This window comes from Bos mutus, chromosome 15 (genome assembly GCF_027580195.1).
Source record: "Bos mutus isolate GX-2022 chromosome 15, NWIPB_WYAK_1.1, whole genome shotgun sequence".
In the NCBI taxonomy this organism is placed as follows: domain Eukaryota; kingdom Metazoa; phylum Chordata; class Mammalia; order Artiodactyla; family Bovidae; genus Bos; species Bos mutus.
In genome coordinates this window covers 20,552,679-20,574,619 of record NC_091631.1, presented here as the reverse complement: position 1 = coordinate 20,574,619, position 21,941 = coordinate 20,552,679, and the positions used below count along the sequence as shown (strand labels likewise).

General features: G+C 41.4%; 1 protein-coding gene and 1 non-coding gene across 5 annotated transcripts in view; one reads left to right on the top strand and one right to left on the bottom strand.

The window, feature by feature from the left end:
- Nucleotides 1-433: 433 nt before the first annotated feature.
- On the top strand, nt 434-506 carry TRNAG-CCC (transfer RNA glycine (anticodon CCC)). The gene has a single exon. It is a non-coding gene; the product is annotated as a tRNA-Gly (tRNA).
- Nucleotides 507-16,212: 15,706 nt separating this feature from the next.
- The window catches only part of DCDC1 (doublecortin domain containing 1), a 473,661-nt gene continuing 467,932 nt past the window's right edge, over nt 16,213-21,941 (bottom strand). For all 4 annotated transcript variants that reach the window (XM_070383604.1, XM_070383606.1, XM_070383608.1 and 1 more), the window contains 2 exons: nt 20,026-20,176; nt 16,213-16,701 (listed from right to left, as the gene is read on the bottom strand). In XM_070383604.1, the coding sequence (XP_070239705.1) occupies nt 16,553-16,701; nt 20,026-20,176 (300 nt within the window). In that variant the 3' untranslated portion in view covers nt 16,213-16,552. The remainder of the gene's footprint in view (nt 16,702-20,025; nt 20,177-21,941) is intronic.

Here is a 21,941-nt window from a genome sequence, read left to right as displayed (position 1 = left end):
CCCCTAGAGCAGTGCTGGAATGCCACAGAAATTCCATTATCGTTACATCAATAAGCGAAGCAAATTTCCTCTGAGTATAGGGTATTCCCTGCTGCTCAAACACTGAGTAAACCAGAATCCTCTAAATATATGTTATCAATACACCCCTTTAAAATAATTTTTGCTAACTTTCAACTACATAGTTTGACCCCCTCTCCCCTGTTGAGGATCAGAAGGTACCTTCTCCCAACTTACTTGAGTGTCATATAACCCTTACCCCACTGGCCACAGGGCAAGCCTGAGATGTCTTAGGTTGCACACGTGAATGAAAGCAAGCCCATAATTTCGATGCCTTAAGTCCTGGAATGTGATAGACCTTTACTTCTAGTAATGGAGAAGTCCCCTCCTTCATTTCAGCATTAAAATTCTATAAAATAAAAATTATCTTGGGATTTCCCTGGTGGTCCAGTGGCTAAGACTCTGTGCTCCCAATGCAGGGGGCCCAGGTTCGATCCCTTGTCAGGGAACTAGATCCCACAAGCCCCAGCTAAAGATCCCATGTGACACAACAAAGACCCAGGGCAGCAAATAAATAAATGACAAATATTATCTTATTTTGAATCATTAGTCTGTGAGCTCTTTCTCCTACAAGAATACAATGGTGCTTACTTCTTTTATATCTGCATGAGATCGTATGCCTAATTTTGAAGATTACTCCTTTCTTCAGGTCAAAAAGGAAAAAATGATTTTCCATGCTTTATCTCACCTGATGCAAAGAACAGCTTTTGGAGGGCAGAAGGAAATATTATTCTCATTTCACAGATGAGAAAATAGATATGTCCCATGGGTAGCAAGAAGCACAGTCAGAGTTGAAACTCAGCTCCTCATTTGATACTTAACAAAGATTTAATGAGCACCTACTGTGTTGCAGACTCCATGCGGGGCTCTGGGAACACAGCAGAGAGCACTCAGGGCACTGTGCAGGGCATCTTTAGTTTCAGGTCCATTGTCCTCTTCTAATCGGCGAACTCCAGCCAAGGACAGTGAAATTAAATCAGAATCCAACATACTTCATATAAAGATTTAACTGTTTTAAGGAAGTTTCTAAACAAAACCTTAAATGGGGGTTAAATAGCATTTTCACATTGTTTCTGACTGTACAGCACACACTGACTAAATTAAGTGAGGAAGAGTCGTAACATGACTTGGAATGAAATAATCCAAGCGTCTAAACATGTGACAATGTCACTATTTTATGGAAGAGGTAAAAGCACAAACGGGGGTTCTCAGGACACCGTGTTTCACTTCAGCTGAGCAGCAGTGACTTCGGGCAGGTTCTGAACCCCTGCAGCCACTCATCTGCTCAGTTTCAGCTCCCAACTTCCAGGGCTGTCAGCGTTCCCCGTTATTCTCCCAACAGACAAAAAGGAAACAGCATGTATTCCCTTCTGTCTAAAAGAGTAGTAAGCAAAAATGGCTTTGTGATTGTAAGAAACGTCGACTTAATTAGCTTTTTCCTTCCAGGTAATAAGTGCTTTCTCCAAGGAATGCCCAAAATGAACAACACTGTTTGAAGAAGTTTATCTTTCCTTATCTTTTCCCACTTAAGATCCGTAGATGCAAAAACCACAGTCAAAGATGTTAAGAAATCATCATGGTTTATCATTTTTGAATACAACAAGGTAACATTACCACAGTGAAAGTTAGAATCTGCCTCTGCTGATGTTTTCAAATGTTCCACTGAGAGGTATGGATCCTATGTCCCCCTGCAAACCTTAAAGATTTTGGAAATCAGAAATACCTTCTATCAGTTCCTTGTTTGGAAGTTCACTAATGTTTTTCTGGTGGGTCTGTGAATGCCATGAAACGGTATGAGAAAATTATTTTTTGTATGTCATTTTGTAAGTTTATGACTTTTTCAAAGATGCTCAAAGGAATGCATGAACCAAAACAGTATGACGTCTTTACAACAGTCTGTTGAGGTTTTGAATGTTGTCAATACATCCATTTCACATAATTTTTGGATGTTTGAGACCAAAATGTATAATCATCATAGACACATTTTAAGAATATGTAATGCTTAGTTTACACCATGAAATTTATTTCATTTGCTCAATTTTGGAGTGTTTCTTGCCTCTGCAAAGCAGGAAGGACTAACTACAACTCGATTTAATTTGACTCTGAGGACTATAGTTCCTTAACAGCTGCCTGAAATAAAATTCTATACTGCAGACCCTCTATTCCCCTTGTACTGCTGTAATTTTGGCTTGTGGTTTAGCACAAGGGTGGAAGCTGGCTAAACCTTGTCTGCCCATCACATTGCTCTGGTAGTGGGGCTGCTGGGCATGTCACTGAGCCCTGTCCCGAGTAAGTAAAAATAAGGTTCTCTGCCCTCTAAGGCAATTATCATCTACTTGGAGAGAAAAAACATGTGCTCAGTATATAGGCATCTTTTCCCCCAACAGTCCATGCTAGAGAATGGAAAATTTACAGAGTATATACAGGTTTTCACTAGAATATAAAATCCCTGTGGCTAACACTGTCCATTAATTATAATATGTCTTATTGTGAATTTATGGATAACTAATCAGTGTCTGCCCATGAAAAACACAGTTATTTTGAAGGATAAATTCTAGCACTAAATTTTTAAGTAAGCTACTCAGATTTCTTTTGGATTTTTCTAAATTTGAAGTCTTTAGCAATCTAAATAATTAGACTTTCTATCACAGTTTCCAAATAGGTGGAGAAAATTTTCTTTCCTGTAAGGGGGAGAGAGAGAAAGAAAGACAAAAAGAGAGAGAAAGGTGGGAAATAAATATATTATACACATACACACATATATACACTTATTTATATACAAATGCACATATATATGAAGTTCAATAGAAGTTGCTACTTTAAAAATATTTATCAGAATAGGTGCATTAAAACTTGATAAGGTTTGTAAAATTTATAGAGGCATCACCTTCAAGGCCTGATGTGAGTTATGAAATCTAATTTTGTTTTCATACCTCTGTGATAAAATTTTATCATTGTTATAAAAGGGGTCTTTACTAAGACTGACCGGAAATCTGAACTATCTGGCCAGGCAATAAAAACACATTCCTTAGCTGCAAAGTGTCAGACAAGCAAGGTTTAACTGAAATTGATCGATAAGTCTTCCTTTCACAGTTGAGTGCATTCACTTTACCTCATAGGATAATAGTTTTTTTTTAATGGTTTTTCCATTAATATCAGACTTCAGTGTTAGTAAGAAACAAGAAAGACATAAAAGGGAGAGAGACATGCCATCAAGAGAGAATGTTGCAATCTTTAATGGTAGAGCACTTGTGCTCAGATGAAGTGCTTGTGTGAGTGAGGGTTCAGACTTTCATTACTGATTGTTACGGCTGGAATTGTGCCTCCCCACCGAAAATCCACATGTCAAAGTCTTAAACCCCAGCATCTCAGGATGTGCCCTTATTTGGAAATAGGGTCGTTGCGGATGTAATTAAAGAAGATGAGGTCCCCTAATCCAATATGAGTGGGGACTTTTGGACACAGGCACATGTGGACAATGCCATGTGAAGATGAGGCAGAGACTGGGATGATGATTCTACAAGCCAAGGAACACCAGATTGTCTGTAAATCACCAGAGGCAAGAGCAGAGGCAGGGGACAAATCCTTTCCTCACACCTTTCAGAGGAGCCAGTCCTCCTGACACCTGGAAGTCAGAATTCTGACCCCAGAACTATGGGAAAAGAAATTTCTGTTGTTTAAGACACCAGCCTATGGCACTAGCCCTAGCATCTAATACACAGATGATTACAGCCATTGGGGCAGAGAAATGAGATACCCTAGTGGGCTTATCAGGTCCTGATAAGCCAGTGAGGCTCCTCTCCTGTGAACAAGGCAGTGCCTCCCACTCCCTCAGGTTGGGCATCCAAATGTAGCTCATTACACCTAACTCAGCTGTCATCAGGGAAATTTTCTAAGCAGGCAGTGACTAAACCATAAAATTATTCTTTAAAGGCATCCAGTGAAGTCATCGAACCCAGTTTTAGAATTGCCAATACCCATACCTGAAATTTCTACGGGCTATGTGATTAGAGAGATCTGGGTACGAATATCAGCTCTTCCCCTGACCAGCTGAGGGCTTCGGCAAGTTATTTCACCTTCTCAGGAGCTCAGCTTCCCCATTCTTAAAATGTAAAAGTAGAAGCAGGAAAAAACCACCTATTTCCAAGGGTGGTCATGAGTATGGAAAGAAAGCGACAACAAGAGTATGAAGTCCAGCAGGTGCCTGGCCACGTGCCACTCTGACAGTGTTAGCGACCTGCCCCATCCATGTTTATAGTTGATCTTATGTGATGCTTATACCAATGGGCTTGCCCAACAGTGCACAAGGCAAGACTCTACTCAGGTCTTGACACCAATATCTTTTCCTGGAAGGAAGCACCTCTGGTCCTCGGCCATCCCTAAGTTGTGTTGTGGCCTCCGTCTGTCACTCTGGTGAAATCTGGGTTGGAACTCTGTGGGTGCAGAGAATCTGGATGCAGGTCCTAGTAAACACCTGTATAAAGACTGCCAAGCAGAGAGACAGGCTCGCTTGGGCAGCTGGAATAATGGCTGGCACAACACTTGTTGCCCAGTCTCATCTAGTGACTGAATCAGAATCAGACTTTTAAAGCTGAGTGGGACTTTAGAGATGGGAAGAGTCGACTTTCCTTATTTTATGGACGAGGAAGCAGCAGCTCCAATGGGCCCAGCTGGCATCAAGCTGAATGGTCTTCTGAACAGCAGTTTATGTTCCTTCCATTCTATGGTTTCCCCTCCTCACAGAGCCAGCCCAGAGATGAAAGAACCAGAATAGATCCAAAGATATGTAAAATATTCTCAGAATAAACCTTTGCCTGAGGAGAAATGTGGCTTTCGTGAAATTGAGGCCCTTCCTAGCTCTATGATGCTTAGACCAAGCCAAGGTGAAAATGGACTTCAAAACGGAGCTGAGACTGCTGTTTATTCAAAAAAGGGGTAGTCAATCTGCTCTCTGGTGGGGGGTGAAGCTTGCTCATCTTAGCCCTGAGCAACTAACAACTCCCGGAGGAGCTCACCTCAGCAGTGGCAGAGTAGGCCGAGGGGCCAGGGGGTAGTGACTCTTGTTTGGAAAATCTCCTGAATTGGCTGACTCCCATTTACATGCTGTTTCTGGCAACAGAGATCAATCTGGGTCACCTCTCTGCCACTAAGTATGCTGAAAATTATTACTATTTCAGACAAATGTTTAACTATTCGCAGATTATCTGTGACACCACAGGCCAAAGTCACAACAGCCTAACCTGGGAGTGGGTTTACTTTACCTTGTGATTTATGGAATGAGAATTCTGGGCGCTCTGTGGGACTAATTTAATATGAAACATTCAGATGTCTGTCTTATAATGCCATTCATCTTTCCTTAGCCTGCCTGCACCAGGGGGCATGTGGTTCAGAGAGCAGGCTCTCCCTTCTCAGCCACAAATCATCACACTTATGCAAGGGGGTGACATGTCTCTCCCAAGCTGGGCTGCCTGCAGCCAAGTCATGCAAGCAGTTAAGGGTCCGTCTGGGCAATGATGGGAAAAGAGTGTTTTCCATTCTAGCGGGCCTTAGGAGTGTTTTGAAAGTTAAAGTGAGCAAAGAAGGGAACATAATCAATGTTGCTTTGGTTTCCCTTGTTAAAAAAAGAAATATAATCAGCCTATACTCTCTCATTGAGTACAAGACTCATTTTTAAGAAAGCTATGTGATATATTCTGTAGGTGGATGGGATGTGTGTCTTTTCTCAGATTGCTATAACAAAGTGGTAGTGGTAGTGATTTTGTCGCTAAGTCATGCCCAACTCTTATAACCCTGTGGACTGGGTTCCTCTGTCCATAGGATTTCCCAGACAAGAATACTGGAGTGGGTTGCCATTTCCTTCTCCAGGGGATCTTCCCAACCCAGGGATTGAACCCAGGTCTCCTGCATTGCAGGCAGTATTTTTACTGGCTGAGGCACCAGGGAAGCCCTATAACAAAGTTCCATAGGCTTATAAACAACAGAAATTTATTTCTCACAGGTCTGGACCCTGGAAGTCAGAGATCAGAGTGCCAGTGTGGTCACATTATGGTGAGAGCTGTCTTACTTCTCATTGTATCCTCACAAGGCAGACAGCAGAGCAAAGAAGGAAGCTCTCTCATGACTCTCATAAAGGCACTAATTCTATGCATAAGGACTCCATCCTTATGATCTCACCTATTTTTAATTACCTCCTGAAGATCCCACCTCCTCATACCATCATATTGGAGCATAGGGTTTCAACATACAAATTTGGAATGGGGGACACAAATATTCAGTCCATAACAATGCATGTGAGGAGAAGAAAGTTCTACAAGCAAATCAAACTCTGATTCAATGCTTCTACTAAAAAGCAGGTACTTTTTTTAACCAACCAGTTATCTTAAACCTTACATTCATTCAACAAACATCCCTTAATTTCTACTATATTGAAGGAGGAATCAGACAGAATAGGCTCCATCCTAAAAACAGGACTCCATCTTGGGCCGGACTGTGGACTTTGAGCTCTATGCCCAGTATCTATGGAAATGACATACCAATGGAGAACCAGGCCCCCAGATGGAAGAGCCCCAGGGCTCGTACCTAGACTCTCCGTTGCCTAAAAGAATACCCTAATTATCTGTGTAACCGAATAGAATCATACATTCTTTTATGCTTATTGGGGTATGACCACAGGCCTATTGATAATCGTGCACTGTTAATTAACTACCTAGGCTTAAGGCATACGAATCAAGGGTTAACTTTGGCTGTATCTTTCTTTTCCTTTGTTCAGACTAGTTTCAGGGAATTTGGGGAGGTGGGTTTGGGCCAAACGTGCACTTAGAGTATATAAGGTTTCCACAAAAACTGGTCGAGGTCCTTGGCTAAGAGGAGACTCTGCTTTGGGCCCGCCGGTGTAATAAACTGCACTGCACCATCTGCGTTGTCATTCTGAGTGAGTTTGTTTCCTGGAACGCGTGGCTACAACAATATGATATGGAATATTCAGGCACTGGAAATATAGATGTGAACAAGCTGGCCTTTCATTCAAGGAGTTTACCAACCAGTGGAAGAAAGGCTATGTCAACAGTAGTAAGTGCTACAGCTGAGGTAAGCAAAGGGGGAGCACACGGAAGGCAGTTCCCAATAGAACTGGGTGTGAGGAGGGGTCGGGGACTTTTCCCCAGAAAGCTGTCGGAGGAGAATATGTATAGGTAACACACGATCTAAGGGAACCAAGGGCACTTTTAGGATGGGTGGAATACAAATCTCTGTGAACACAGGAGTGACGAAACAGACTGCAGGGTGAGGGGAGCATGGTCTCCCCAAGGCATGGGAGGAGTGTATTCTACACTTAGATGACAGTCCAGGGCACCGGAAGTTTTTAAGCAAGACAGTAACATGATTTGACTCTCATTCCTGAAAGATCATTCTGGCTACTATTTGGATAAAGAATTGAAGAGGAGTGAGGCTGGGCTTACACCACAGCTAGTTAGAAAAACCACCAGAATTGTCCATGGAAGCAATGGCAGTGGCTTAAGTGTAAGTAAACAATTGTGAAGCACTTAAGAGTCCCATAGATGCATCCCATTTTTCTCATAAACGCAGCTGCAAGTTGCTGAAATGAAAATTGACTTTTGTTGTCATGTCCGGAGTGAGACAGAGGGCGGGGCTGCAGCCTGCTGCTCATGCTGTCTTCCGCACTGCGCCCCACTGTAGCGGAGAACGCCTCCCTAGGATGCCTCTTAAACACACAGCTTTAGTCCAATGCATCACTGTGGCCCATATCAACTTTTTCATGGGAACTGGGCAATATCTAACAGGGAATACCACTCCTTGGGTGTCCTGGAATGTAACAAGGATTGACAACTCAAACACAGTTGATGACAGTCAAGTTCAGTGAGTAGAACTCACATTTCAGCATTGAGAAAGTTGCTAGCCAGGCTGACCTTGCAGAGTGGAGAAAGAAGGAGATATGATAACAAAAAATCAAAATCCACAATGGAATCCAGCCTATCAAAATGACTGCATTAAACAAGAGGCAAGGAAAAGTCTGATTTAAAAAAAAAAGGTATTTGACTTTCTGAACTGATTTGAGAAAATTCCCTAGATGACAGAGTGTGTTAAGTTTTGCCAGGATGTCTCTGCAAAATCCACTTCCTCAGATAGACTTGCTTGTATTCAAAAGTAAAACTTAAGAGTCCATCCTGATATTGTAAGCAAAGTCACAGATTCCATCTTCAAGGTCATGTTGCTTGTATAGCAAAGACCACCAATGTTACACCATCAAAGTCGAATTTGAGGATGAGCCCAAGGACAAGCTTCTTATTGACTGAAGAGGAATAGAGTCAGCCTAGCTGATACCATGCTAATTTCATCCCTCAGGGGTGAAGGGAGAAAAGAATCATAACAAGAGCAGAATTATGGGTTTTATACTGCAAATGCCATGGAGCCCCAAATGCCAGCCAGGTCCACAGCTTCCTGAAGAAGGATCAGCCCACACCACCATTGCCTACACAGGCAAGCTGTGCTTTGTATCATGGAATCCCTGACATCCTAATCTAATGGAATGAGTAAAAGGCAGCTACTGGCTGGCCTCCAACCATTCAGTCTTCCATCAGGAGACACAAAGAAAGTAATTCAGAGTGTAGAGTGGCCCTAGAGCCAAAAGAAATACAAAAGGGAGGCAGGAAACAGAAGCCCTGAGCCAGCAGAAGCCCTGAGAGAAGACAAGTGAGCATCTTAGCCTAGAGCAGGAGAGCTTGTGGAAAAGGAAATTCACAGATCAAGAAGGACAGATATCACTTAGCTTGTAGTAGTAGAACTGTTCTCATTCTGAAGACGTAGTTAAAATTCTTTGAATCCGTTATTGGAAAAAAAAATATTGCTCTGATGTCGAGCATCTTTTCATATGTTTGTTAGCCATCTGTATGTCTTCATTGGAGAAATGTCTATTTAGTTCTTTGGCCCATTTTTTGATTGGGTCGTTTATTTTTCTGGAATTGAGCTGCAGGAGTTGCTTGTATATTTTTGAGATTAGTTGTTTGTCAGTTGCTTCATTTGCTATTATTTTCTCCCATTCTGAAGGCTGTCTTTTCACCTTGCTTAGAGTTTCCTTTGCTGTGCAGAAGCTTTTAAGTTTAATTAGGTCCCATTTGTTTATTTTTGCTTTTATTTCCAATTTCTGGGAGGTGGGTCATAGAGGATCCTGCCGTGATTTATGTCAGAGTTTTATAGTTTCTGGTCTTATGTTTAGATCTTTAATCCATTTTGAGTTTATTTTTGTGTATGGTGTTAGAAAGTGTTCTAGTTTCATTCTTTTACAAGTGGTTGACCACTTTTCCCAGCACCACTTGTTAAAGAGATTGTCTTTAATCCATTGTATATTCTTGCCTCCTTTGTGTGAAACAGCAAAAGAGACACTGATGTATAGAACAGTCTTTTGGACTCTGTGGGAGAGGGAGAGGGTGGGATGACTTGGGAGAATGACATTGAAACATGTATAATATCATATATGAAATGAATCTCCAGTCCAGGTTCGATGCATGATACTGGTTGCTTGGGGCTGGTGCACTGGGATGACCCAGAGGGATGGTACAGGGAGGGAGGCGGGTTCGGGTGGGGAACACGTGCATACCTGTGGCGGATTCATGTTGATGTATGGCAAAACCAATACAATATTGTAAAGTAATTAACCTCCAATTAAAATAAATAAATTTATATTTAAAAAAAATATTGCTCTGTAGAATACACTATTTAGGACAACTTTAGCTATTGTAACACATAAAATCCCAAGTAAATACATTCCATTGACTTAATAAAATTTCATTGACTTAAAAAAAAGTACAGAGGAAAGCAGAAGTGAGAAAGAGGAGTGGTGGACGACGAGGTGTCCATCTGGACAGAGTCAGGCTGTGTCTCTGGAGAAGGCAATGGCACCCCACTCCAGTACTCTTGCCTGGAAAATCCCATGGATGGAGGAGCCTGGTGGGCTGCAGTCCATGGGGTCGCTAAGAGTCGGACATGACTGAGCAACTTCACTTTCACTTTTCACTTTCATGCATTGGAGAAGGAAATGGCAACCCACTCCAGTGTTCTTGCCTGGAGAATCCCAGGGATGGGGAGCCTGATGGCCTGCTGTCTGTGGGGTCGCACAGAGTCGGACACGACTGAAGCGACTTAGCAGCAGCAGCAGCAGCAGCAGCAGGCTGTGTCTCTGGAACAGAGACCACCATGAAGCCTGTGTGCTGGGCTCTCCCATGCTTTCCCCTTTCTTTGTTAATCCTCCTAACAAACCTCCACCTCCGGAGGGAAATTGAGTGTGTCTCTAACGTGTAACCTGAGCAAGCTTAATTTAACATACAATGTCTAGTGCAGCTTTCATGTTATTAATAGTTCCCTTTAACCACTGCACTTAAAATAGAAAAACCCAGACTCGTTAGCATGACCTGCAAGGCCCTCCACAATCTGGGCTGGTGCTCACCCCTCCCACCTCAACTCATGCTTGTCACCCCAACATCCCAGCCTATTCACTATTCAAGTAGTCACCCACCTACTTCATTCACCTTTACATGCCCAGTACCCGGAACAGTGTCTGGAGGTAGAAACATATGAATTAGGTCTTCAGAAAGCTTATATTTTTTACAGCTTCTAACGAAAGTATCTCCAAACCTATGTGGATTTCATTTATGGGACAAGAGAACTACTCTGAAAATTAATTTTTCTGAGAGCCCTTATTATTGAACTGAAATAACATCCCATAGAATTGTACACTGTTAGATGAGCCTGCCAGGGATGCGGGTGGCTCAGGCTTCTGTATTAACTAAACCTAGAGAAAACATAGACGAGAGAGGCTCAGCCTTCCCCACAGTAAGCGGCTCCTTCACTGAAGAAAGGGTTGTACGTGCTTAGTTGCTTAGTCATGCCAGACTCTTTGCAAGTCTATGGACTATAGCCTACCAGGCTCCTGTGTCTATGGGATTTTCTAGCAAAGAATACTGGAGTGGGTGGCCATTCCCTTCTCCAGGGGATCTTCCCTACCTGGGGATCGAACCCACCTCTCCTGCATCTCCTGCATTGGAGGCAGATTCTTTATCTGCTGGGAGAAAGGGCTACTTTGGTAAATAAGACCCCTCTCCCTGTTCCACAGCTCTCTCAGTTTGTACATACAAAAATGCATAAGAAAACCCTAGAAAGCTGGATATTTCCCCACATTCAAAATTACTCTGCTCCTCGATTCACGTACCATAGCCCTGACATTATTTCTGTGACCTTTAAAATAGCAGATGTTATCAGCACTGACGGCAGCTTATTTAACACGGGAGGCTTCAGCACCTCAAACTCCCCCGTGTTTCCTCCAGTGTCTACGTCCTGGTTACCATCTGGGTGGTTAGTTTCCGACTCCATTCTTTCTCAAGGAAACAGTGAGGAGTAAACATGAGAGCATTTAGACTCAAACCCCCACACAGGCAGTAACTGCTTCTTTGCCTTCATAGCCCCTGAACACCAAGGTAAAGGGGCCACAGTGTTCTCAGAAGTGCTGTTTAGTGCTTGAGCCATGCCCAGCTGACAAGCACAGAACCCTGGCCGAGTTTCCACACGTGTGGTCAGCTACCACCCTCCGTGACTGGGGCTTGCTACCTGCAGACTCCTTGCCCCACTTCAGGGGTACAGAAGAAAAATTTCCTCCATTGAGCCTGGGACTCTGTATTTCATCAAGCTCCCCAGGCGACACATGCACAGGAAACTCTGGGAATCATATTAAGGAAGCATCCCTTGCTGATCCACAAATTGCTCCAGGGAGAGTTACTGTTAAAATGAAAGACAGGATTGAAAGGCCCTTAGAAGAGAAAAGGGGCTTCCCTGGTGGCTCAGATGGTAAAGAAGCTGCCTGCAATGCAGGAGACCCAGTTCTATCCCTGGGTCAGGAAGATCCCCTGGAGTAGGAAATGACAACCCACTCCAGTATTCTTGCCCAGAGAATTCCATGGACAGAGGAGCCTGGCGGGCTACAATCCACGGATTGCAAAAAATTGAACACAACTGAATAACTAAGACACACGCAGAAGAGAAAAAGTAAGGAAGATTGAGGAGAGAAGACCAAAAGGCAAGGAGAGAGAAGAACTGGAAGGAAGCAGGGAAAGAGTGGGAGAGATGAACACAGAGAATCAAATCTACTAATCCTAGCAGTTCTGTAAGGCTCCCACCTCTCCTCCATTCCTTTCTGGCAGAGTCTGCAGGGTAATTTAAGGAGAACTGCTGGTTGTGGCATCTAGACATTGACCCCTAAACTGTTCTAGCCAGGGTCTGCCCAGAGCTGACATTCTTGGACAATCTCTGCTGGGGTTAAAACCCCAAGTTCAAAACTTCTAGAGTTGTTAGAGACAGTGTTCATTGCTCGGTCATGTCCAACTCTTTGTGACCCCACGGACTATAGCCCGCCAGGCTCCTCTGTCCATGGAATTCTCCACGCAAGAATACTGGAGTGGGTAGCCATTCCCTTCTCCAGGGGATCTTCCCAACCCAGGGGTCTAACCCAGGCATCCTGCATTGCAGGCAGATTCTTTACAGTCTGAGCCACCAGGAAGTCTTGGACTGCAAAGTCAGGACCTAATCAATCCAGTGGTTGACTGAACCATCTATCTACCCCTAAACCAGCACAAGAAGCAGCAGACGATGAATGATAGCAGATCCAATTCAGGATCACCACTGTACTTGCCATATAAATATAATTTCCTGTCTCCCTTCTTCCTCCCTCTCCCAACCCAGTTGCACCCTGGGCATAAGCACTTCCTCTCTCCTCATATATTTCTATTTGCACACATGGCACAGGATGACAGCCTATTGATAGTGTTTCATATTACAGACTCACAGACCTAGGAAACGCTATAGCTGGCAGCAGGCGACCACCGAATGTCCGTCATTACTTTACTCTCATCAGCACTCACCTGAGTGGTCTTTGTTGATCCTGCTTTGCGTTTGCTTTTAGCCAAGCAGCCCCAAACCAGGCCTTTTACTTAGAATTCTCGCTTATTGCTTTTTGAGAACAAAACTGCTGCTCTTTCTTTCTGCTAAACCCCACTTGAGGAGGTGTTGAGATCTGCTCAGAGGCACGAGGGAACTAGAGCCACTGATTTAATAAAAGCAACTGAGGATCACCACTGGGTCCAAATTCCACTTAACTGAGGACATTTACATCTGATCTGTGACGATGTAGAATAACATGGACTTACGTGGTTTGATCACTCCCTTCTAAATGATGTCAGAAAAAAAGTGCCGTTTGGGTGAATTAAGTCTAACACTCAGCAGCACACGTGGCTATTAATAAAGGTTAGCTCACAAATGCTGCTGCCACTGGCCACAAATTCTAAGTGATTCTCTTGCAAAAGAGAACGGAGGTATTTTTACCTTTCGGTGGTGGTTTGCTTGTTTGCTTTGCTTTCTTGATCCGTACAAAAAAATATTCAGTTATTATGAACAATCAAGAACAAAATGTAAATTCAGGGTTATCACACCACAAAACTACATCTGGATTTTGAATCACTTCTAACGTGTCCTGTTTTATAAACCTGCCATAAGTACACAGATAGAACACTTATTTATAAATGATGCCATAATCTCAAAATGTTTGTCAAGTGTTCAGACACGTTGTTTTCAGTTAGTTTACTTAAAAATATGCAACTTCATCCCAACACTTAATCAGGTAACAAAGGCTAGAGGTGGGACAGAAACATCCAGAAAATTATTTCTCCCAAGGACAATCACAAACGCGGGTACATGGTTGATTAACATCTGGATCAACTTAAGGGTGTTTGCAAACCAGCAGGAAATAAATTTTGGGAGAACACCACAGACTTGAGGATGGTTGCTTTAGTATTTAATAATAAATGATTTCCAGTTGATAGAAAAATATTGAAATGTGACTTATATATATGAGGCTGATTCAAATTTGATAAGCATGTCCCCAAAGGAAATTACTGGGTTTATTAAAATCCTCGGAGGGTTGAATTGAATTAAAATAGTCTTATCCTATAGCCCTTGCTCAAGGTGGAGTAACTGCCCTCCAGTCCACATGGTTGGTGATCATAGAAGGGCAAAAGAGCAAATTGTTGTGTATGCAACTTGGAATTTTGCCTCAGTGTGCTCTGCTTTTAGTGGAGTCAGTCCACATGATCCAGGCGATCATAGAAGAAGGTCAATAATAAAGAGCAGGGCCGTTCTTAGTCTGAAGTTAAAAATGGCTATGAACTGCCAAGATACCCTGCGCAAGCCATCGTCAACAAAGTACATGTCACTGCCTTGCTGGTAAAACGTGATGTGTTGATGACTGTTATATTACATCTAAAATCACATTTACGAGTAATAGAAAAGTTCAGTTAAGAGTTCTGCCTTGCGTCTCCTGGTACACTGATACAATGTTGTGTGATATTACCAATTTTCGCTTCAGACGTGTTCACACACAGCAGTGAAGGCTTCACAAGAATCTGCACATTTGATCCATGGTGAAATCGCGCCATTTTCATAGCAAATCAGCTTTTCCTTGGCAGCAAAATGATAGGTACTTTTTCACCTAGAGAAATGCCCTTCTTTCAAGGAATCTGGAAAAAAATAAAACTAGTTCTATGTCTCTGGGGATTGTAATCCAGTTTTTATAAGAAGAGGCCCAGCAGGTAAAAATCCTACTGGCCCACTTTGTGACCGGGAGCATATTCCTTAACCCTTCTCGTTCGACAAAAGGAAAGGTGGAATCGGGGCACATGCAATCCTTCTTTCATATTTATCACAAAGGTGTCCTGGAATGCCTTCACGTCTCTAACAGCGCACAACACACAGAGAAGAGGTCTGCAAAAGGGCAAATTGTTGTGGATGCAACTTGAAATTTTGCCTCAATGTGCTCTGCTTTTAGTAGTGTCAGAGGCAGCAGGAATTTATTCATGCAACCTGACTGATTTGCAGACTGGGAGTAAATGCTAGGCCTTTTGCAACGATTACCAAGAGCCCCCTTCAGTAGAAATGATCTACTGCCTTCCTGAACCACATTCCAGTGGTGGCTTGAGGAGCGAGCCCAGCTGAGCCATTCTGTACACTTCTGGCCAGGCTGCGATTTATACTCAGATGGAGATGCCAAAGGCTTTCAGAGGAAGAAAGAAGAGCATTTCTCTGGAAAATTTTTTACCAGAACTAGAAACCAAACTCTGGTCTGTCACTAATATTTTTCTTAGAAAATAATTCTTTCTTCACAGCAGAAAGAAATTAAAAGGTAAGTTATCTTCCTGTAGTATTGTTACATATGATTGCTAAGGATCTCCCTTGACCCCTTAAGAAAAATCCTCACATGATTTTTTCCTTCAAGTGGTACATATATCCTTTCCCTAAGTTTCGGTATTCAGGACACAGTCCACGGCTTTTGGTTACTGAGCTTACGTCATAAATGATGCAGCTTCACTCTGTGAATAACATCTAACTGCGCTCATGAGGAGTCCTATTACCACAGGCCAAATTGAGGGGAAGTGGGAAGAGGAAAAAGCAATTCATGTGGGGTTTGGTGGCCACCAGCCATTTCATTTTCATTTAACAAATGTAGGATTTTAACATGGAACCTTGAAAAATAAAGTGGCTGAGCCAGAAAAATGTCAGTTTGACTCAAATTTAGCATTAGGTAGTCAAAGAGTCTTTGTTACTATCAAATTGTATATATATATATAATTTATATATGTAATATAAAATTATTTTTATATATAGTACATAAACTACTTGATCCTACTAAATATAACTATATATATATATACACACACTACAATTATCAGTCTATTTTATTATCAAATTATATATAAGAATAATAAAATATTTTGTTGTTGTTGTTTAGTCACTACATCATGTCTGATTCTTTGTGACCCCATGGACTGTATCCTGCCAGGCTCCTCTGTCCATGGGATTTCTCAGGGAGGAATATTAGAATGGGTTGTCATTTCCTTCTCCAGGGAATATTCCAGACGCAGGAATCGAACCCACATCTCCTGCAATGAGAGGCAGTTCCTCTACCCTTGAGCCACTAGGGAAGCCCAATGTAAAATGAATAATATAAAATTATTTATATATATATATAGTACATATACTACTCTTGATCCTACTAAATTTAAATACATATGTAAATATATATACACACACTACAATTGTCAGTCTATTTTATTATCAAATTATATATAAGAAGAAAAAAGTACATATATAATAATATATGCTATTTGATCCCACAAAACTATTTTTCAGTAATAACAAATATTTTCCTTTTTCTTTTCCTGGGAGAAAATACACCTAAGATAGTTTACTGTCATTGCTTTGCTGAGTTTTGCTGCCTTTCTAAGAACAGATTTGAGGCATCAAATGTCACTGTGTAAAATGGAAAGGGTATAATGTTTAAAGGAGATGGTATAAAATTAAGAATGATGACTAGTCATCATATCACATCCTAGCAAACACGTAAGTATGCCCACACACCTATCCCAGTGAAACACACCACAAACTAGGAGGGCTCCGCTAGAAATTCAGTGTGTGAAGGTACCAGGGAAGGCAGCTTTGTGGATGGTGACAGCACGATGTCTGTGGCTTGAGGGCCCTGCTGCCTGCAGATTCGGGCATAATTTGCTCTGATCTCCACCAGTTGCTTTAACTCTGTTAAAAAAATTATTTTGAGAGACAAGTCAATGTATTTATAGCAAATAATTAAAAGTTCAGGATGATGAAAAACTCGAAGATCCTTCAGAAACCCTCGACTCCCACGCCAGACTCTCTCATTACACACTTGACTTGCTTATCACATCAGATATGTGTTAACATTCTTTGGATTTCTACAGAATGGCAGTTGCTAGAGAGGGCTTCCTTCCAAGCTTTTTATAAAGCCTGAATTGGAAGCTAACCTAGAAGTGGTCTAAAAATTGAGCCCACTGAAAAGATGGTAAACACAGCATTGAGAACCGTGTTCAGAGTTGAAGACAAATGGCATAAAGCGCTCTTTTAATTTTGTTAGGGGTTTGTGTGAAAGACACCATTCTAACAGTGTCTGATTTGTTTTGCCAAAACAAATCCATTTTTCGAAGACCAAATGTGATTCTTTGGTGACTTTCACATGCTGAATGTTTTTACATTATAGTACATAAAATAAGTTCTTATTAGGCGTTTAGTTTTGAAAGTCCCAAGCTGCCTTATTTTCTACTACATACTTAAGTCAGTAGGTCACAGAAAAATTATGAACAGCATGAATCATTAAACGTCCCTTCACAAGAGTCTATATATATGTATATATATGCTAGTAGCATTTCTCTCTCTTTTTTAAAGCATTCTGAGTGTTTAGATTTCTACCAAATGATTATTTCTCATTTAATTATTTCAGGAAAAACAATAAAATGGCAGTTCATATAATAAAATAACTTTCTAATAGCAACTAAGTTAGAGTCTCTGCTATCAGTTAGATTTTCTAGAACATATACCACCCAATGAAAAGATCTTAGACAACTGGGGGAAAACACTAACACTTTCACCATTAAAGGAATATGAGGATCCATTTTAAGAGGAGAAGAAACAGCTCTTTCACATCATAGTAATCCATGTGGTTAAAGAATTGAAGATGCAAAAATGAATGTCTATATAGCCTTGTCAAAGGTCTACAGAGCTAACAAGGAAGAAAATGGTAGGAAGAATAATGTTTGCATTTTCAGTTTTCTTTTTGCAGTTTTTATGGGTAACAAGCTTGCTTCTGGGAAGGTAGCCTACATTTCTCTCTGTGTTTTGGATACCTCTCTGGCTAGAAGGCAATGGCACCCCACTCCAGTACTCTTGCCTGGAAAATCCCATGGACGGAGGAGCCTGGTGGGCTGCAGTCCATGGGGTCACTAGGAGTCGGAGACGACTGAGCGACTTCACTTTCACTTTTCACTTTCATGCATTGGAGAAGGAAATGGCAACCCACTCCAGTGTTCTTGCCTGAAGGATCCCAGGGACAGGGCAGCCTGGTGGGCTGCCATCTCTGGGGTCGCAGAGTCGGACACGACTGAAGCGACTTAGCAGCAGCAGGAGCAGCTGGCTAGGGTGCCTGTTATTTATCTGAAAGGCCCAGTGAATACAGTGGGGCCAGGAGGGTGAGGTCCAAGCAACAGAAGGCCACCCCAAGAGTACGAAAGATTAAGCATAAATAACGAAAGGAGTAGGAAGGTACCTTCTATCACACCACTTACTATTCAATTACTTCAAGTGTGTTCATATACTTAACTAGATCCAAAACTCTTTCAGGGAAGGAAACCTGGCTTACACTTCTTTTATTGGCTATGGAATACAGAAAGCTGTCAATTAGTACTTCCTGTTAAGAACAACATCACTGGTTCATTCTAAGTAATTCTTCTAAATAATTACATAGTGAGGGTCACCAAGAACTGGGGTGAGGTGTTATGGTGAATGATGGGGACAAATACAAAGAATATAAAGATTAATGCCCTTCTTTGATGTAGGATGGTGCTGGGGGAATCTGTGTGGTATCCTCAGAATAGTGTTAGGTATCCCAATAAATCCTTGTCTCCCTGCATTTTAGTTTTCATTCCCATATTTTTTCCCTTTCTAGGCTAAGTGTAAAGATAGGATTGCAACTGTTTTAAAATTTTTTTGGTTTATATATCTTATATATTACATAAGTCCGTCTAGTCAAGGCTATGGTTTTTCCAATGGTCATGTATGAATGTGAGAGTTGGACTGTGAAGAAAGCTGAGCGCTGAAAAATTGATGCTTTTGAACTGTGGTGTTGGAGAAGACTCTTGAGAATCTCATGGACTGCAAGGAGGTCCAACCAGTCCATTCTAAAGGAGATAAGTCCTGGGTGTTCATTGGAAGGACTGATGCTAAAGCTAAAACTCCAATACTTTAGTCACCTCATGCGAAGAGTTGATTCATTGGAAAAGACCCTGATGCTGGAAGGGATTTGGTGCAGGAGGAGAAGGGGACGACAGAGGATGAGATGGCTGGATGGCATCACCGTCTCGAAGGACATCAGTTTGAGTAGATCCCGGGAGTTGGTGATGGACAGGGAGGCCTGGCGTGCTGCGGTTGCAAAGAGTCGGACATGACTGAGCGACTGAACTGAACTGAACTGAATAATAATTTTATGGTGGCTTTTAGAAGAGATAAACTAACATTAGTTATTTTTAAAATCCCAGGTAATTCATTTCTAATTTTTTTTTTCCCACATCATGTGGCATGTGAGATCCTAGTTCCCTGGACCAAGGGTTGAACCTGTGACCCCTGCAGTGGAAGCACAGAGTCTTAACCACTGGACTGCTATAGATGTCTCCTGAATCTTCTGATTTCTTTTAAAATGTTATCAATGTTTTTCAGGATATCCTGAAAATTCTGTCTTTGTTAATGTAGACCTACCCCAGAAAGGGGTTTTAAATTCCTCAGGATAAGCAGGATGAAAGACAAGAATTGGTTTAATACCAAATGTTATGTTCTCTTCCATTTCTAACATTTATCAAAAAAATTATTGAAAGACAGACAAGATAATAAACAAGCATATATTTACTTATTAGTAAACAAAATAAATCTGTAAAGTGTATTTGTTTTTTAAAGAAGCGTTAAGTTTTAAATAACTTGTAAAGTAGGAAATCAAGGATGCCTGACTTTCCGCAGGGTGCATGCTAAAAAATGAATACCTTCAAAGAAGGCCTTTTAGAATTTCTACAACTAAAGCCCCTTGGATAAAACTCAAGACTAACAGAACTTTCGTTGAATGCTTTAGATTAAACAGTGTCAACAGTGAGCTTCCAGCAAATAAACACATGGAATTTAACTTTAGTAATATGGCATACAAAAGTGTGGAGTAGGACAGTCATTAAAAATCATCATGATGGGATATAAAATTCAGTAAAAAAAAAAAAAAAAAAGCTCTTTGAAGAAACAAGTGAATGCTTTAATTCTTCAAAAACATGATGGAAAAGAAATCATCACTCATACCTTGCTGAGTTCTAAAGCTATGCCCTGTAGACACACAGATGACCATGTCTCGCTCTATGTCATCCCAGGAGTGAACTGGCTCTCCGTCGGGGGTGTACAGTGCTCTGGCCGGGTGGGCCAGCTTGAGACGAGAGGAGCAGTCATTCAGCAGCTGAAACACAAAGACACACATGCTGGGTGGGTGTGGGGTGTCACAGCATGTTTAAGTATTAAAGAAGCAACTCCTTGAAGAGAACTATTATCATGATATAAGTATTCATTTTATTTATAATTGCTAGAAAGAGGTATACTGTGTAGCAAAGGGAACTCTACTCAGTACTCTGTAATGACCTATATGGGAAAAGAATCTTAAAAAAAAAGAAAGAGTGGATATATGTATATGTCCTGATTTACTTTGCTGTATACCTGAAACTAACACCACATTGTAAATCAGCTATACTCTGATAAAAATTTAAAAAGAAAAGAAAGAGGAATAGAAGGAGATGAGAAGGGTTTACAAATGTTCCTTAATTGCTTTTCAGTAGACTCGTCCTTCTTGTTCTCTTCAGTTCAGTTCAGTTGCTCAGTCGTGTCTGACTCTTTGCGATCCCGTGAACCACAGCACGCCAGGCCTCCCTGTCCATCACCAACTCCTAGAGTTTAATCAAACTCATGTCCATTGAGTCGGTGATGCCATCCAACCATCTCACCCTCTGTCGTCCCCTTCTCCTCCTGCCTTCGATCTTTCCCAGCATCAGGGTCTTTTCAAATGAGTCAGTTCTTTGCATCAGGTGACCAAAGTATTGGAGTTTCAGCTTCAACATCAGTCCTTTCAACAAAAACTCAGGACTGATCTCCTTTAGGATGGACTGGTTGGATCTTCTTGCAGTCCAAGGGACTCTCGAAAGTCTTCTCCAACACAACAGTTCAAAAGCATCAATTCTTAAGCACTCAGCTTTCTTTATAGTCCAACTCTCACATCCATACATGACCACTGGAAAAACCATAGCCTTGACTAGATGGACCTTTGTTGACAAAGTAATGTCTCTGCTTTTTAATGTGCTGTCTAGGTTGGCCATAACTTTCCTTCCAAGGAGTAAGCATCTTTTAATTTCATGGCTGCAGTCACCATCTTCAGTGACTTTGGAGCCCCCCAAAATAAAGTCTGCCACTGTTTCCACTGTTTCCCCATCTATTTGCAATGAAGTGATGGGACTGGATGCCATGATCTTAGTTTTTTGAATGTTGAGCTTTAAGCCAACTTTTTCACTCTCCTCTTTTACTTTCATCAAGAGGCTCTTTAGTTCTTAGCTTTCTGCCATCAGGGTGGTGTCATCTGCATATCTAAGATTATTGATATTTCTCCCAGCAATCTTGATTCCAGCTTGTACTTCATCCAGCCCAGCGTTTCTCATGACGTACTCTGCATATAAGTTACATTGTTCTCTATTTTTCCATACAGAAGAGACTCCTTGCTGTTTAAGAAATGGCTCAGTGTGAAAGATCTTGACTTGAAGAATCTAGATTTGTGAGAATAGCTCAATTTTTTTTTTTTTTTTCCAATGAGCAAGGTGCTAGAAGGACAAAAGCATTGACCTGGTTCTGGCCTTTGTCTGACCTCAAACAAGTCAGGCAATGTGCCTATGAAAGAGTCTCTTCAACTATAAAATCAAAGTTTTAGTCTAATACCTCTTGGATTCTATGATTCTATTATCATCAAAGTTTTTTTTTTTAATTGGTAAATTAAAAATCTGTCTGTTAGAGCCTAATTCAATTTCTTTCAATTTTCCTTGAAACAGTAAAAAAAACACATGCCCAGATGCAAAGTGTCAATAGTTTTAAAAAAGATCACTGAACCTGTTGCCAGACCCCTAAGCGTGGTTCCATTCGTGTGCATAAGACTTTAAGACAGAACATATAAGCAAGCAGGAGGAAAG